The sequence below is a fragment of the Papio anubis genome, chromosome 4 (assembly GCF_008728515.1).
Source record: "Papio anubis isolate 15944 chromosome 4, Panubis1.0, whole genome shotgun sequence".
NCBI classification, from domain to species: Eukaryota; Metazoa; Chordata; class Mammalia; order Primates; family Cercopithecidae; genus Papio; species Papio anubis.
In genome coordinates, this window is record NC_044979.1 from 132,114,035 (window position 1) to 132,132,124 (window position 18,090).

At 38.6% G+C, this 18,090-nt stretch overlaps 1 protein-coding gene across 7 annotated transcripts in view; it reads right to left on the bottom strand.

The window, feature by feature from the left end:
* The window catches only part of AUTS2 (activator of transcription and developmental regulator AUTS2), a 1,198,864-nt gene that overhangs the window by 814,849 nt on the left and 365,925 nt on the right, over positions 1–18,090 (bottom strand). The window contains exon 1 of one of the 7 annotated variants that reach the window (XM_009202863.4): positions 6,267–17,059. The exons of the other annotated variants lie outside the window; for them this stretch is intronic. Coding sequence (XP_009201127.2) covers positions 6,267–6,314 — 48 coding nt within the window. The 5' untranslated portion in view covers positions 6,315–17,059. Of the gene's footprint in view, positions 1–6,266; positions 17,060–18,090 lie in introns of those variants that run through there. 7 annotated transcript variants of the gene reach the window in all.

Below are 18,090 nucleotides of genomic sequence, written 5' to 3' on the forward strand. Positions count from 1 at the left end.
GCACTAATGGTGGGATTGTAAAATGGTGCAACTGCTATAGAAAACACTATGGAGGTTCCTCAAAAAATTTAACACAGAACTACCATATGATCCAACAATCCCACTTCTACATACATACTCAAAAGAACTAAAAGCAGGGTCTTATAGCATCACTATTCACAATAGTCAAGAGGTGGAAGCAACTCAAATGTCCAATGGATGAATGGACAAACAGTATGCTGTATATCCATACAAAAGAATATTATATAGCCTTAGAAAGGAATCTTGTCACATACTACAACATGGATGAAACTTGAGGATATTATGAATTAAAATAAGGCAATGCCAAAAAGATAAATACTGTGTATTCCACATTCATAAGGTATCCACAGTAGTCAAATTCAGAGAAATAGAAAGTAGACTGGTGGCTACCAGGGGCTGGGAGGAGCAAGGAAAATGGAGTTGTTCAAGAGGTAAAGAGTTTCAGATTTGCAAGATGAAAAACTTCTGGATATGTGTTTCACAGCAATGTGAATATAGTTAACAGTATTGAACTGTCCACTTAATAATCATTAAGATGGTAAATTTCATTAAATACATCTTTACCACAGTAAAAGCATTTTTAAAAAAATCAGCTGGGTGAGGTGGTTCACAACTGTAATCACAGTACTTTGGTGGGTGGATCACCTGAAGTCAGGAGTTCAAGACCAGCCTGGCCAACATGGTAAAACCCCATCTCTACTAAAAATACAAAAATTAGCTGGGCATGGTGGCACATGCATGTAATCCCAGCTACTTGGGAGGCTGAGACACGAGAATCACTTGAACCCAAGAGGCAGAGGTTGCAGTGAGCCGAGATCATGCCAGTGTACTCCAGCCAGGGGGACTGAGCAGACTTTGTCTCCAAAAAAATAAATAAATAAATAAAAATTCAATGGATGGGCTCAAGACTAGGTGGAAGAGAGAAAAGAATCAGTGAACTGAAAGAACAACTAAATTACTCATCTAAACAAAAGAAAAAAAAAAAAAGACTGAAAAAAGGAAAAAACAAAACAAAACAAAAAAAACAGAGCATCAGGTATCTGTGGGATTATAACCAAATATCTAACAATTGTGTCTTCAGAGTCCCAGAAACAGAGGAAAAGGAAAATAGGGCTTTAAAAGTACATGAAGAAATAATAGGTGAAAATCCCCAAATTTGGCAAATACAACACCTACAGATTCAAAAAGCTATAACAATACCAAACAGAATAAGCCCAAAGATACCCACATCAAGACACATCATAGTTAAACTTTGCTAAAGACGGCAAAAAACTCTGGAAGCAGCCAGGGAGAAAGAAGTCATGACATCTAGGCAAAAGAATGATAGTGGATATCTCATGAGAAACCCTGAAGACCAGAAGAAAGAGAACAACATTTTTCAATGGCTTGAAGAATAAAAAAAGGAAGAAAGAAAAAGAAAAAAGAAACTGTCAACCAAAATTCTACATCAAGTGAAAACATTCCTCAGTAAGCAACAGGTAATCAAGAATCCTCATATTAAAAAAATAATAAAAATAAACTGTTGCTGGGAGACCTACCCTAAAAGAATGGCTAAAGGAATAGAACTAAATGGCTAAAAATAGAACTATTGTTTTTTAAAAAAAATAGGTAAAAGAAAGGATCTTAAATCACTAGGACAGAAGAAAGAACAATGGTACAGTAAATTTTAAAAATGAAATCAACTCTATGCTATCCATAAGAAACCCTCTTTAAATAAAACAATATAGACAGCAAAAATAAAAAAAGATACATGTGATTGTTAATTTTGTGTGTTGACTTAAAGAGCTGGTAAAACATTATTTCTTGGTATGTCTGTCAGGGTGTTTCTGGAATAGAACAGCATTTGAATTGGTAGACTTATTAAAGAAGATGCCGTATTTGGGCACGTGGACCTCATTCAATCCATTGAGAACAAAAAGGCAGAAGAAGGAGAAACTTAACTTTCTGTTTGAGGTGGGACATCCAATCTCCTCCCCTTGGAGATGGAACATCAGCCCTTGTGGTTCTCAGGCCTTCAGTCTTGAAAAGAGACTTACACCACTGGACCCCTTGTTCTCAGGCCTTCAGACTCAGACTGAACTACACTCTCCAGCTTTCCTGGTTCTCTAGCTTGCAGATGGAAGAAAATAATTAAGATAACAGAATAGAAAAAATTAAGTTGAAAACAGAAAAATAAGAGAGAGAAATCAATGGAACACAAAACTTGTTCTTTGAAAAAAATCAACAAAATTGACAAACATCTAGTATGACTGACACAGAAAAGATACAGACATTATTATCAATATCAGGGATGAAACAAGGAATACAACTATACAGACATCAAGAAGTTAATAAGGAATACTATCAACAGTTCTGCACACTTACATTTGACAACTCAGATGAAGTGAACCACTTCCTTACAAAGAAAAACTACCAGAACCCACCAAATATGAAAAACAGTAATTTAAGTAGCCCAATAACTTAAATTTAAAAACATTAATTTCTTAAATTAACAACGTCTAAAAAAGAAATTTCCAGACCCAGATAGATTTCACTACAGAATTCCACACAATGTTTAAAGAAGAATCAACACCAATTATACATAATCTCTTCCAGCAAACAAATAAGGAGTGAACACTTTTAAATCACTTTATGGAGCCAGTAATACCCTCATAACAAAACCGTTACAAAAAGAAAATTACAGACCAGTATTTCTCATAAGTATAGATGCAAAAGTTCTTAACAAAATATAAGTAAATAAAATTGAGTGATACATAAAAAGAATTACACACAGTGACCAAACAGGACTTTTTCCAGGTTTGCAAGAATGGTTCAATATCTGAAAATCAAGCAATGTACTCTACCATATTAATAGGCTATAGAAGAAAAACCTAATAATCATATCAATTAACACAGAAAAAGCATTTGGCAAAATTCTACATCCATTCATGATTAAAAAAAAAAAAAACTCTCAGAAAACTAGGGATAGAAAGGAACTACTTCAATTTGATAAAGAACATAGAGAAAAATCCTACTGCTAACATTGTACTTAACAGCAAAAGACTGAATGCATTTTTCCCCAAATATCAAGAACAAGACAAGGATATTCACTCTCACCACTCTTAGTCCATATAGCATGAGAAGTTCTAGTCAGTGCAATTAGCCAAGAAAAGGCAATTTTAAAAGCCTAGATATCAGATATGAAGAAATAAATCTGTCCTTATTTGCAAATGACATAATTGTCTATACAGAAAATTTCAAAGAATCTACAAATAAGTTTCTCAAACTAATAACTGCATTTATCAAGGTTACAGGATACAAAAACATTTGAAAATAAGTTGTCTTCTGTATACTGACAATATGCATGTAAAATCTAAATTAGAAATACAATACTATTTCAAGTGCCCCCCAAAAGTAATAGTTATAAATCTAATTTATATAGGACTTGTACGCTGAAAACTACAAAACGATGAAAGAGATCAAACAAGATCTAAATAAATGGAGAGACAAACCTCTTCATGAAGAGAAAGACTCAACATAGTACTTTAAAAAAAAAAATCCCTTAGGGCCGGGCGCGGTGGCTCAAGCCTGTAATCCCAGCACTTTGGGAGGCCGAGATGGGCGGATCACGAGGTCAGGAGATCGAGACCATCCTGGCTAACATGGTGAAACCCCGTCTCTACCAAAAAATACAAAAAAACTAGCCGGGCGAGGTGGTGGGCGCCTGTAGTCCCAGCTACTCGGGAGGCTGAGGCAGGAGAATGGCGTAAACCCGGGAGGCGGAGCTTGTAGTGAGCCGAGATCCGGCCACTGCACTCCAGCCTGGGCGACAGAGCGAGACTCCGTCTCAAAAAAAAAAAAAAAAAAAAAAAATCCCAAAATCAATATCCTGGTTTAACACAATTCTTATCAAAATATCGGGAAGATTTTCTGTAAACACAGATGAGATTATTACAAAATTTATATGAAAAAACACAGGTACTATTTTATCTTAAGCAATTTTGAAAAAGAATAGCTACAGTAATCAGGACTTTTTGATACTGGTGGAGGAACAGACATTAAATCAATTGAGGAATACAGAACCCAAAAACAGACACATTTAAGTATAGTAAACTGATTTTGGACAAAGGTACAAGAACAATTTAATGGAGAAAGAATAGTCTTTCCAACAAGAAAGACTACTGAAGAGATTGTGCAATGTATTTTCTCATAGTTTTGGACAAACTTCACAGCAGAAATACCTTTCCAACAATTACAAGCTTATATCAAATCAAAATGGTCAGTAGTTGACAATCAAGAGAGAGATTTCTTTTTTGTCCTTTTAAAGATAGTGAGGGAAATCCCAAATCAAAAAGCCTTTATAAGAATGGCTTTTTAGAGGAATACAAAAAGAATGGTTTTAATTTGTTTTGTAATCAACGCTGTCCCTGTGTTTACACTAAGACTTATTATCTCTCTAGGTAAAACTCAGCCCATCTTGATGAGTTTTGGAAAACAAAAATCTCCATTGAAAATTTTTAAATTGAATCATTGTGAAAGAACAAAATTTCTACAGAGAATCACTGAGATCTAGAGCACCATAACCATGCCAAAAACAAGAATGAGATTTCTCTTTTTCTTCTATCCTAATAAAAGCAAGATGAATATCCTTCAATTAGGTATAGAGCCTTACATTATTTAGCTTTATATTACACTTGTGCCTTGGCATATGGAAGCATTCTCTCCTTGTTTGGTTGCTAAAGCAATAGCAGCATGGTAATCCAAATGAAGCAATTAACTTAATGTTCCCCTTCTTTTTCTTTTTATGACAATCATTTCTGGAAATGCTTTTCCCCTTTTCACATTAGTTTATTCACGTGCCTTAACTCTTGAGTTTCAGGTTCCCATGACAGAACATTCAAGATAAAAGGGAAAGCATAAGAAAGCAGAGTACAGTTTTCAGTTATCAAAACTCATAACAGCAAACAATGGACAATCGGCTTCTCAAAGGAAAGTAATCTACTGAGGAAAAAATATCCCAAACCACAATCTTTCCCAATCCTGTACATGACCAGATAATATTTTAGTTACAATAGCTTTAATAGTCAACAATGAAAGTGAGTTTAAAATAAAAAATGGATATTTTAAATAAAAATCCTGTAATTTCAACATGGGTAAAGAAGGAACAATTTTGCTGTCTTAAAAACAAAGAGGAAACAAGTTCACACAGAAAAAAAAAAATGAGGTAAAAAGGAGTTGAAAATGTTCTAACATTTTTAAACTAGGTGAATGGAAGAGGCATATTTAATGTGCTTATGCATATAATCATAAGGAGTATAAAGATAGTCTCACAACTTTCTATCTTGCTACATCACAGTTCCATTCTCTAGAGTCTCAGCTCAACTCTACAATCAATATGCCAATATATTCAACGATCAAATCAAGGAAGGAAGATTTCAAAAGGGAGGCACACGTTAGGATCCTCCTGGAAACCTTGTTTCTTGATCTGCAGTCCAATGCTCTACCTCTGAGCTATATCTCCTCCTGGAAACCTCATTTCTTATCCTGTAAATTCCCAACAGAGTAAGTGACACATATGGATTTGGAACCAAAAAGATGTCAAACAGCCCCAGGTAAGTGAAGATGTATTAGGAAGTACACTTTTCCCCTAAAAGTCCAGAAATGGTATATTAAAATATAGTGGAACTGTTTAACATCAAAATTTTAGGTACAACCAAAATTCATTCACAAAATAGAATCCCCTGACAGACAGTAAAGAGATCATCTCATATATGGTCAGACAACCTTACAAGGATTCTTTCTACAATCAATTAAGATTACAAATGAGTAAGCACAGTTAGTTAACTGAAAGAGGAAAAAAATTCTAAGCCAACTACAGGTAACAGGAAGTGACTGTCAATTTGTTTCAGAACCAAAAATATATCTACCTTTGTAACAAATAATACCTTGAAAATTCTCTATTCAATCTAAAGCAGAATATCCTGCCTTTCCTGTTATTGTCGTTTCATTATTTTTCCTCTTTAGACTCTAAATCATGCCTCCAGAACAGAGTCTGAAGATTGCTTCCACTTGGTCAGCGGCAATGTCAGATTGCAAGCAAAGAGCCTGTGTTTCATCCAAGAATCATTAAGCCAAAGGAAACACATTCACAAATACAACTTCTCAGCTTCATTCACTTCCCCAAGTGGCCAGAGGAGCCCATCAACATGAGAAGACTGCAGGGAGGTGGCAGGTTTCCCCCGGGAAAAGAAACCATATTGACTTACCTTCTCTGCATACTTGAACTTAACATAGAACCAGCTTGACTTGATCATTGCCTCACCTCCTGCCCTCAGAGGAAAATAAAAATGAGAAGAGCAAAAACAAAAAACCCACAATATAGTGCTGGAGAAAAAGCAGTGTGTCAGCAAAGGCTTCTTGCCGATGCTGAGTTTTCCAAAGGATGACAAGTATTCAAAGACAGGAGGGACAAAAGATGGAAAAAATAGAAAAAATCCACTCTTTCAAACCTGGCCCCCTTCCCCTTTATGTTCTTGCACACCTTCCCTGAGCTCCTAAAACACTGTGTGTGATCTTGCTCCGGAAACTGCACTCCAGGACTGCCTTGCCAAGCTGCCGGCCTCTCCCTCCCTCCCGCTCCCTCTGTGTTTCTGTGTTGGCCGGCTGACAAGAGAATTCCTCAAATGGACTTCAACTGCCCTCCTCACAAATGGCACATGTCAGTAAAGGCAGGAGGCAGGCTATGGCCCTGGTACCTCCCAGAAGGACGACCTTCTCCTCTGACCCCTACTCCCACGGGATGAATAATGAATTCCAGCACTCCCCTCAGGACACAGATTAACACCTGGCCAAACATTATTTTGTCAAAAGCCTGTGTGTAGGAAAGGGACACTGCCACAGATTTAACCCCATGATCTCCAAAACAAGATCAGGAGGTGACCTTTCTCCATGCCTACAGAAAATTATCACACTAAAAGCAGTACAGTCTCTTTAGCAAACAGTGAATAAGAATCCATCTTAAGTTCTCCAGCTGAAACAACATCTTCCAACCTCTTGTACCAGAGAAAGAAAATGGGGACAGCTTTCTCCTACTATTCGCCCTTACTTGTTCTTGCTGACAGAACAGCTCCTAGTACTCAGCAGCAGGAACTAACAGCTTGGAAAAATGATTGACGCTTTATAGACATATTTCTTTTCAGAAACATAAAGAAAATATTTTTATTTTTGTTATACTACCACTAACTCATTAAACTTCCAAGAAAGAGTGTGAAATGGCATCAGCACTCAGTTTAGGAGATGAAAGAAACAGAGAACAGAGAGAAGGGGATGAAATCAAGGAGCATGGTTTGAGCGTACGTGGACGTGAGACACCCAGGCACTGCCACGCTAAGGGTAAATGTGCTCGAGATGTTCAGGCACATAGGAAACAGTGATTCCCAAAATATTAAATAATATTATGGAACATCTCTATTGCCAAGTAAAAAATATTTCCCCAATACAAAATAATTAAGATCCATTTGGAATCAAAAGTAGATTCCGCAGAATGCTGTAAACTATTCCCCACCTGTAAAGAGACAGACAGCAATGCAAAGGAATTTGGATGTATGATGTTATCAGCTTCCATCTTCCAAAGTGGTCCGAAAAGGTCTGAAATATTTTACCATTCAGTTGCTTTGTGCTCCCTCTTCTTTCTACTGCTGACGATAGCATTATAGCTAGTGGGTGGCTTTACCATGACCAGAAGGGTCAACATGTACGTGGGGGCTAAGTCCCTTTCCTGTTGGCAATGGATCAGGAGCACATATGGACCCACTGTTTCATTTCCCTAACTCTGTGTTGCAGAAGCATCAAAGATGTGGTCCTACAAATCCTTCACTGGAGGCACATCAGGCTTTCCTCAGCCAAGGTGTCTGAAGGCGTAACACTTGCTGAGACCTAAAACGTCATTTACTAAACGTCCTCATGGAAAAAGAAGCTGCACTTATCATCGAGCAGAGCAGGAGCTTCATTTAAGCATTCAAAATTTTAGGAGTGATTACCACTGAAAGACCCTCCTGAAAAACCCTACCCCTACTCAAGTCAGTCACAGTTATTACAAACTTCCCTGTAATAATTTTGAAGAAGCATTGTCCTCCACACTCACCTGAACAGTCTAATAGTATTTCAGCAGAGCAACTACACAAGTGCATAGTAAAACTTCACACTGAGATTGATGGCAAGTGTGTCTTAGAGATCCATGTACAGTGAAGGATCTCAGTGGATTCTAATTCCAGTTAGTAACCAAGTGAGGATACAGATCACAGAGGAGGTAGAAAAGAGAGTCTATGGAATTCACACCAAAAATAAGACCTCTAATTGCTCTGAGAACAATGGCTCTATTCCTACTGGCCCCTCTCAATTCCCTGAAATCTTTCCAGCAGCCAGGTATTCTTTTTGTCCAGAACACCCTTATGTTCCTCCCTCATAGTCTCTCGTCCTTTAGATTGGCACTTAGCTATAACTTCCTGCAAGTTTTCCTTATCCTCATCCCTAAGTTTGGGCTGGGGGCATCTATAGTGTATTGAACTTCTCCCCTCATTAGCACTTATTAGACAATGTTATTGCTGCCTGTTTACTTCTGTGCATCTCCCTCTGAATTAGAGGTCTCTTGAGAGCAAGTCCCCAATCTGCCTCAATAATAGCTACAGTCTGTGGCACCATGCATAGACACAGTTGATGCCTCACTAGTAGCTGCTGGATGGTTGGAAGGAAAAGTTAGATCCTTTAGCAAGAACGGAGATGAGACAATCCATGTAAAGTCCTTAGCACATTTTCTCCAACACGACCAAGTTTTGTATTAATGTTTCCTATCATTATAGCCATGGAGACAGTGGGGAGCATTTGGAACTATCACCAAAAGCATCGAAAAAGCAACTCAGTAAATGCACTGATGGGCAACACTGAAAAAGCTATCAGATGTTGAAGTTCACTGATCTACAGTAACAGTCCAGATAGAGTTGTGATTCTTCTAAGGGGAACACAGGGTCATCAGGGCAGATGAGTGACATGCTGCTGGGAGGAAATGGGCAGGACAAGAGCTTCAGGGAACTGGGGTTACTAATAAGGAAGGTGGTGAGGGGTGAGGGGATTACTCAGGTACTGCAAGCTGAACAAGGAAAGGAGTGAGGCCAGAGGAACTCATGATCTGCAAAAACAGTGAGGTGTCCAGGGTTTCACAGGAATTATGGGGTTGGAAGGTACGGTGACAGAGTGACAACTGACCAACTGTACTTAGAGACATGATGGCAAAAAAAAAAAAAATCATGTCTTCAGGAAAGATTGTAAAAGAGTAGAGATTTTTAAAATGTCAATCTATTTCTTGTGATCATTCCCCCTTTGTCCTAAATCCAAAAGCTCACCGAGAAGGGAAAAAAGTAAGGTGATGAAAGATTCCAAAAAGCTAGAATCTGGGTAATCAAGTAGTTAAGACTCATTCATAGGTTTTATGAATATTCTACCCAGGGAGGGACTTTTAAAAAAAAGTTCACAAAAACCAGTATTGCTTAATCTTTAGCATGAGGACCCCTTTTATGCAAAAAGAAATAACAAATTCCCCATTGATAACATACCAAATTTTAGCAGTCATTCATGGATCAAAGAAACATAAAATGTAAGAATTTAGTAATGCTTTTTAATGAGTTTACATTTTATTAACCATCTCTTCAACAAATGCCTAAGGATAGTGTGCACGCAAATGGGTAGCACATGTGCCCTATTTAGTGTCCTGAAAAAGGCTGTGCCTTCCAGGCTGCAAACTGACCTGGATCAAACACTACAGTGATAAAAGAAGTAAAGCCCAGAGGATAAAGTGACTTCACCAAGGTCTCACAGCTGGTCCATGTCTGAGCTGGGTCTACCAGCTTTCCCGGCTCCAGCATGCCACTGCATAGAAGAGTCTCCCTGAGAAGACTGTAACTGTATTATACATATCAGGTAATATAGTAGGATTGTGGAACAGTAGGAATTAATTAATAAGAACAGACAAATTTTCTTAGAGCTAAAGAGAGTAGGGACATGTTCTATTTATTTTTTCTCCCAAATATCTAATATTTGCATGAATCTAGGACATTACTTAATGGATAGGAAGGAGGGAGATCAACCTCAATTTAGGAGGTAGATTATTGGTTTTGTTCTGTTTAAAGTATCTTAAAAGAGGAAAAGGAAATGAACCAGTGGTGGCAGGGAGAAAAGGCTACTTTACAGGAGAGAGTACAATGCATCAGGCAATGGTTAAACGTAAGAGCTTTGAAGACTGAGGGCCCCTGGTTCCAATCCCAGCCATGCCAAATGCTGGGTGTAACTGCAAACTAACCACTTATCTCTCAACCTCAAGTTCCCCATCTGTAAACGGAGGGTAATCAAACCTATCTTAAAATGAGGACTCCTTTGAGAATTAAATAGGCTCATAGCTGTGAAGCAGTTAACATAGCTCCACGCTCACAATTGAGCTTGATAAAAGGTAACCACAATGTCACCTTAAATTACATCACAACCTCCTAACCTCTGCTTAGTAGTTACAGTCAGCTAAAGATACTTACAGAAACATCACTTCTTAGACTTCCACTCAGAAACTCCACCTGCTATGATACAGCCTTAATTATCCTCTGATTAAGTCCAAAGCCTGACATCCTATAAAGATGGGAAGAGGACCAGAGAGGACACCAGAAGTCTACCCGATTCCTTGGAAGGTGTTAAGTGGTGAAAGATTATATGGCTTGTGAACTGCAAGACGGTCACCTCCTCCAACAGGAGTGTGTTCTCTAATTTATCCTTAATGTTTTCTGGAAAATTAAAAGTTCATAAAAACACACACAGAGATATAACAAACTATCAAGTGAGTCCTTATTATTATTAGTAATAACTTATTCTTAACTCTGAAACCACAACCTAGACAGGCTTCTACAGCAACTTATTTTCATTTCCTGGCATAAACTCCTTCTCCTTCCATTTCCCACCCACCTTTTTTGTTTTGTTTTAAACAGACAGTTTACTGTTAAAATGGGATGATCTATGTGGAGGAATTGCTTCAGCTGCACAAAAACAACTCTCCACTGCAGCTGTACTTGGAACACATCATTTCCTCTGGCAGAGCATCTGAATGCTTTCTAAGAGAGTCTGAAGAGGTATGATGGGTGCTCAAGGACTTTCCCTTTTCTCAGCAAACAGAGCTGGTCACAACTCTTACAAAACCTTCAGAAGGATTCATTCATCTGTCAAAAACCGTACGTCTTCCACCCTTTGTATGTGCTTTTCTTCTGCTAAGAATGACTTTCTCTTTTTCAGCCCTCCTAGTCCCTACCCAAGCAAGCACACAGGCATTTATGCATGAGCTGTGCACACACACGCACACACACATACATGCACACATGCACACGCTCACCTTTACTTAACTCAAAATTCTCTCAGACCCGAACATTTTACAAAAGTCTCCTTTGACCCTCAAAGAAAGAATTTGCAAATGAAACAACTCAGAAGTCTAGCTTAACAGTAAAGCTTAAAATAACTTCAACTGCGATGCAAAGGACAAAGATAGAGCTGAATTGTAAACAGAACTGTTTCTATCCTACAATCTGCTATTCAGCAGAAAAAGAAAGCCCCATGCACTTTCCTACTCATTACATCCCATGATAAATGTGTACTTCCTTAAATCTTTAGGGGGACAGAGAAGTACATATCATCTGAGCATTTCAGGAGGCAGAAATCATGCCTGTGTTATCTGCATCTGACCTCTTCTCTGCTCCTAAGAGGCACAGGGCCGAGCAGGAAAGAAGCCAGGGCCCACTGCCAAGAACAGAATTAAATGGCACCAGCTCCAAGCTAAGTGGTTTAGAGTCCTTAAGGGAACCAGGCAAGAGGCCCATCCAGGATTTTGAAGGTGGGAGAATGATCTCAAGGGACACCAAGCCATCTTGTAAGGAAGAAAAGTTGATGATGAGAACCGCCTCTATAAAGGTCAGCTCCAGGGTTCCTTCCCTCCTCTACAGTGTTCACTCCTGGATAATGTTCCTCCCTTGCCATACGTATCATCAGGGCAAGCAAAAACAAGCTATCACAGAGCTGGATACCTGAATAATGCCCCGGCACGTGTTGAAGGATAGCAAATAGTGTCAGTGCTTGAACCAATAACCTTCACAAAGGTGCTCCTTGATGCTTAGAATTCCTTGAGGTTGTATGAGTTTTGTTATTTTTTTTTCCTCAGAACTTTCCAAAAAGCCCTCAGAAAGGTTCACCTGCTTAAGTTAAAGGGAGGAAATCATGCTGAAATCAATCATTTTCTTCTGAGAGGAAGTGTTACATAGCCTTACAATGTGGGCTCTATCTCTGTAAACAATATGTTAAGAAACATTTCTGTAAACAATATGTTAAGAAACACTTTTCTATTATAGAAATATGTCCAGTTGTATAAACTAGCTAAATAAATTGGCCTGACATTAAGGTCAGAGAATTTTGAGTTAAAAACCCCTATTGGAATCTGTTCATACTTTCATTGCTATAAAAAGAGAAGACAACAGATGCCCATAGTGTGAAAGGAACAGTTACATATTCAAAGGAAATTATCAGAATATACTGAGATTACAACTAACAACAGGATCAATGTTAAAGAGATTTTCCTAAAAGGTTCCTAAGAATAGGTACACTATGATCTATTTTAAAACATAAAAGTAAGCTCTGATACAAACACCTTGTTTATCTATAAAATGGATGCACCCAAAACACTCAAATTCAAGAGACAGGGAAGCACTTTCCCCTTAGACTTCAGAACTTCTCAGAGATAGGAGTTATACATTTTACATAAGCCATACTACAGATTGCTAATTGAGTATTCCATCAAAAACTCTACACCAACAGATCTGATCCTTACCAGTTACATTCAAGACTCTGTGGAGACACTGGTAGCCAAACACAAAATGTAAAGATTTTACAAAAATAATGCAGTATCTGATGCACAAAAACAGGTAACCAACAATACATACTGAGGAGTTAGCAAACACATGGACAGCAAACCATTCTCCACAAGGTACACCAGAAGGAATGATATATACACACACACCCCCAACACACACACACACACACACACACACACACACACACACACACACAGAGAATAATCTGAGACTGAAATCCTAGTCTGGTTGAGAAGACTAATGATACACACAAGAAATGACTTACGATCTCCTATTATAAAACAACAAATTCCAAAAGTGCAAATCAATATACCACACACAGAAGTTGATGAGCATCTAGAAAGCAGTAAGAGGGATTAAAGGTGGACAAGAACTTCTGATGAAAAGGAAGCTTTGGAGAAAATACAGAGGCTCATTAGGTCCACGGAAAGGGACACGACATTCCAAATAGACATAAAACACCTACAAAAGCAAAAGATAAGATAACGGAAATGGTGATCTTTTCCATCAATATACATTTCACTGATTAACTCTGCATGTTCATCTCTGCGATAAATGCTTTTGGAAAACTACTGATTCTGAAGCTCGATATTGTGTCTTTTCATAAAAATGTGCCTGTAAATACTTATTTCTATATAACAAATCATATACCTACTCCCTTTATACACAGAATTACACAGATAAATGGCAGCCAAGTTATTTTAACTGGTTGTGCAGCATGAATTCAGAATGATTATAATTACAGTTTCTCTTTTAAAATGAGGTTTTGTTCTTTAATATTCATTGACTACTAGCTTGCTTCCCACATACAACACATTATTTACTCTACAGTGGTTTGGTGCATCAATTATGGTAATAGTTTGTGAATAACATTCACATTATGGAAAAATGAGCCTGGTTACTTAGCTCTCCCTCTGGAAAATTGTCACAAACATATGTATCATCTGTCTCTACTTAGAGCACAGCAATTAGTAATTATAGCTGTATATACTTTTTTAAAGCAAAGGGGGAAAATAGACCTGAAATGTCATGTTTCCAAATGTTCTTAGAATGTTATCTAAAATTATTTTGTTTGAACTCTAGTTGAAAAGAGAAAATGCAGTTTGACAAAATGAAAAATCACTAATAGCATGCTGGATATGGAGAAATAGATAAAGCATCACACAAATGACATCACCTACTAAACAATTCCTTCTTCATCCAGACAGATTAGAAAGAAACAGGCCTTGGGCTGTGGCAGGCCTGACTATAGCAGCCATACTGTGAAGCAAGACAGACTCAGACTCAGACACTGGTCATATATTCTCTAGCTCAGTTAACCCATTGTTTATGGAGTGCCTTCTATATACCAGGTGCAGTACATGTTCTATAGAAACAGTAAGACAAAACTATTTTTCCAAAGGTTACTATGTACTAGGGAACTAGAAGCATAACCAATACAATTTTGTATAAAGTGTGCAGAGTTTAAAAGAGGTTTAAGAGAGAGAAATAGTTCAGAAAGGTATTTCTTTTGGCAGAGAAAGAGGATAAGAGATATAAAGCTTTTCCAAGAAACAGACTCCTGAGCTGCAGTGACAGAATGATATGGAAGGTCATGATCCAAGAAAGAGAAATCCTGGGCAAATCCTAGGTGATAACAAAGTGTGAGATCCAAAAATGAGAATAGATACTTAGCAGGTGGAGGTGAGGGATATCGGGGAGGGGGCCAAAGACCTAGGAAGCTTGGTTTTTGATGGTCATCTACATAGATATTGAAATTGTCCAGATCACACATTACTTAACTTCTCTGACTCCAAATTTGTAATTACTACTCATTTGTAAAACAAGAAAAATAAAACTTCCCCAAGGATTTTTGAGAGAACTGAATGAGAGTATTCTGTAAGTAACTTGCATAGTTTCTGGCACCAGCAGGCTCCCAAAAGCTCTTTAAATATTAGCACTTTATTGTAATCAAAAAAATATTTAGAAAAAACACAACAGGAACAATGAGAGTTTTGAAAAACAGGAAGGTAGAGAATAGCAGTCATAGTAAGAAGGACAGGGTAGAGACCATGAAAAATCAACAGCCGTAATAGGTGCTGTTCTTCCACACTGCCTTCAAAGACTGATCACTTGAGGGTCCAGAATTTCCAGAGGTAACGGGTAAAATTTGGGACAACTGATTACTAACAGGAGACCTGAAAGTATTTCCCTTTGCATAGGTGAAATGTGAGAATTTACAATCTAGTCCAGAATAGCTGTGGTGTACATATCACAGAAGCATCTAGAATTTGGTCCTCTCTAAATGTCATTCTTCAAGGAATACTCTGGCCTTCTCCTTTCCCATGCCAAAAAGAGGCAGGCAACCACAAAAACAATCCAGTCATACTGCCTACCTGCATTACCTGAGGACTTGTTAAAAGTGTACATTCTCAGGCCTTCCCCAGGCCTACCGACTCAGACCCCTTGGAGGTGGAGCCTAGCAGTCGGTTCAACAAGCCTTCTAGGTGATTTTGGTGCAGAAAAAAGTCTGAAAATCAGTAATCTAGTGCCATATTGTAGTTGCAGAGTGACCACCTGAAACAAGCCCAGAGAGAAGGCTACACAGTGTCAGTCTCTGGACTCCTAGCCCTTTGTCTCCTCCCTAAACTACATGGTTTGTGTAGAGATCTAAGAAGTAAATGTGCCCAGCTGTGTTGCTTTTAGCTCTGCCCCTGCTCTACTGCACCTCACCTCCACTTGGCCCTGATGGAAGTATTTTCTTGCAAGCAGGGCACATGAGATAGAAGCCAAACAGCCCATGGCTAAGTTACCATGCAGTGGCACCCAAAGTCAGTCCTGATTTATCTTCTAGAGTAGAGGTTCATGCCTTTTTTCAGTAAAGGGCCAGAAAGTAAACACTTTAGGTTTTGCAGGCCATACAGTCTCTGTCATAATTATTCAACTATGCCATTATAGCTAAGAAGCAGCCACAGAAGATACATAAACAAAGGGATACCGTTATGTTCCAATAAAACCCGATTTACAAAAAAAATACCAGGTCAGGTTTGGCTGGTGGGCTACAGTTTGCCAACTTCTGCTGTTGAAGATGGCTGGCATACAGCAGGTGTTCTACAAATACTCTGGTGAATGAATGAATGAATGAATGAATGAATGAATGAATAAAAGAGTGAGGACTAGCTGTTGTTGCTCACTACATCCATCAAATCCATCAATGCCTGTCCTTCATCCTTTTATTTATTCATTTATTTTCAGTACCTCACCACCAGGGCTGTTACATACACTTACTTGTGTAGGATACACTTGCAGAAAGATGAAGGACTGAAGGGGTGCTGAATTCCAGCCCACAACCCGTTTGCCAAACCATGTGCCCTAGTACAGGGCTGCTATGCCAGGAGAAAGGGGAGACTTTTTATAACCTGCACAAAGGCACAGGCCACTCGCCAAACCATGTGCCCTTGGAACTGAATCCACTTGGGAGAATTGTTATCTAATTCATACATGAACACCCTCCCTGTTTCACTTCCCTCCTGTGTCCTCACCTTTTCCTTGTTCTCTTCATCCAGACCCCAAGATACCCATTAATAATCACTGGATGCCTCTACTGGTAGTTCTCCAGAACAAAAATGGTCTCCAAATGTTTTTAATTAGGAATCTTTATCAGTACAAAAAAATTCTAACATATTCCCCTGATATATATGTAACTATATGGCACAGCTGTATCACACAAACCATAAAATACATAAATAAATGTAAGGAATGATACAAAGATAAAATGAACACAACTTTTAATGTTTTATCCAACATAATGAGCTAATATCTCAGGGTACAACATCCGTTTAGGGCAAGGTAAATCATTAACGATCATGGATATAAACCTAAGTTCCCACTTTTTAAAAATTTCAATTTTTTTGTCTGACTTCTACTACATATGATTATATAGTCGCTGTTTGTACCCAGTGATGTGGTTGATAAGGAGCTCATTAAAAAAAAAATGTCAACTCTGTCATTTTCCTGCTGTTGCCCTGTGTTTATGTTCTCTCATTCCACAGTTTCTTTGATGAAACTTTTAAAAATCACTTGCTCTCTGCCAGTCGTGGTGGCTCCCACATGTAATCCCAGAACTTTGGGGGGCCAAGGCAGGCGAATTGCTTGAGCAGGAGTTTGAGGCCAGCCTGGCAAAACCCCATCTCTCCAAAAACAGAAAAAGAAAAAACTTAGCCAGATGTGGTGATCCACACCTATAGTTCCAGCCATTTGGGAGGCTGAGGTAGGAGGATCGCCTGAGCCCAGGAGGTTGAGCCTGCAGTGAGCTGTGATCACACCACTGCATTCCAGCCTGGGCGATGGAATGAGACCCTGTTTCGAAATAAAAACAAAACCACTTGTTCTCTTTGCTAAAAGTAAATAATATAACCTATTAACATGCTTTATGAGCCATACAAACTGGAACACATCATGCAATGAAAGGCTGAAGGAATGTGCCACTTTAGGAACTCCCACTCTTCCTTCCGAACCTGCCACACCCTACAGAGCACGGGACTGACTGTCTCACAGGCCGAGTGATGCTACACTGTCAACTCGGATATTAAGTAACAGCAACATTTAATCTCTTCCTTAAGATAGAAATAAATCGACATATAATTTCGACCGCTTTTTTGGTGCTCCCATGGATTATCCTAAAAATCTTGTAAGGGGTTGAGGAGAGAAGGCACCTATCTCACCGTAAAGATTTCCACTCCACATCACTGTTTCAACCACAGGTGACCTTGACTGTAAAACCAATTTAGTGAGTAATCACAATTACGGGTGAGTATGTATTAACAGTGTAAAACAGAAAAGGAAATATTAGAATGAACTGCACATATAACTAAACTTTCAGTTTTATATGAGTACATGTAAGCACAGGTATGTATGTGCATTTGAGCATGTGCACATGTATGTATACTTGATGACATACACTGTATTTCTAACTGTGAGCTGGGACAAAAAATGTTTTGAAAGCCATAATCAAGGTGAAAGATTTGGAAACTGCCACAGATGAGACGCCAGCACAATTAGTGTGGTCAAAATGCCAGGTGAAGAGAGGGAGAGAAGGCAAAGCAGCAGCTGGGGTGTGATGGAAAGAACACCAGGCCTAAGTGAGACTTGCCTCTGAATGCTGGTT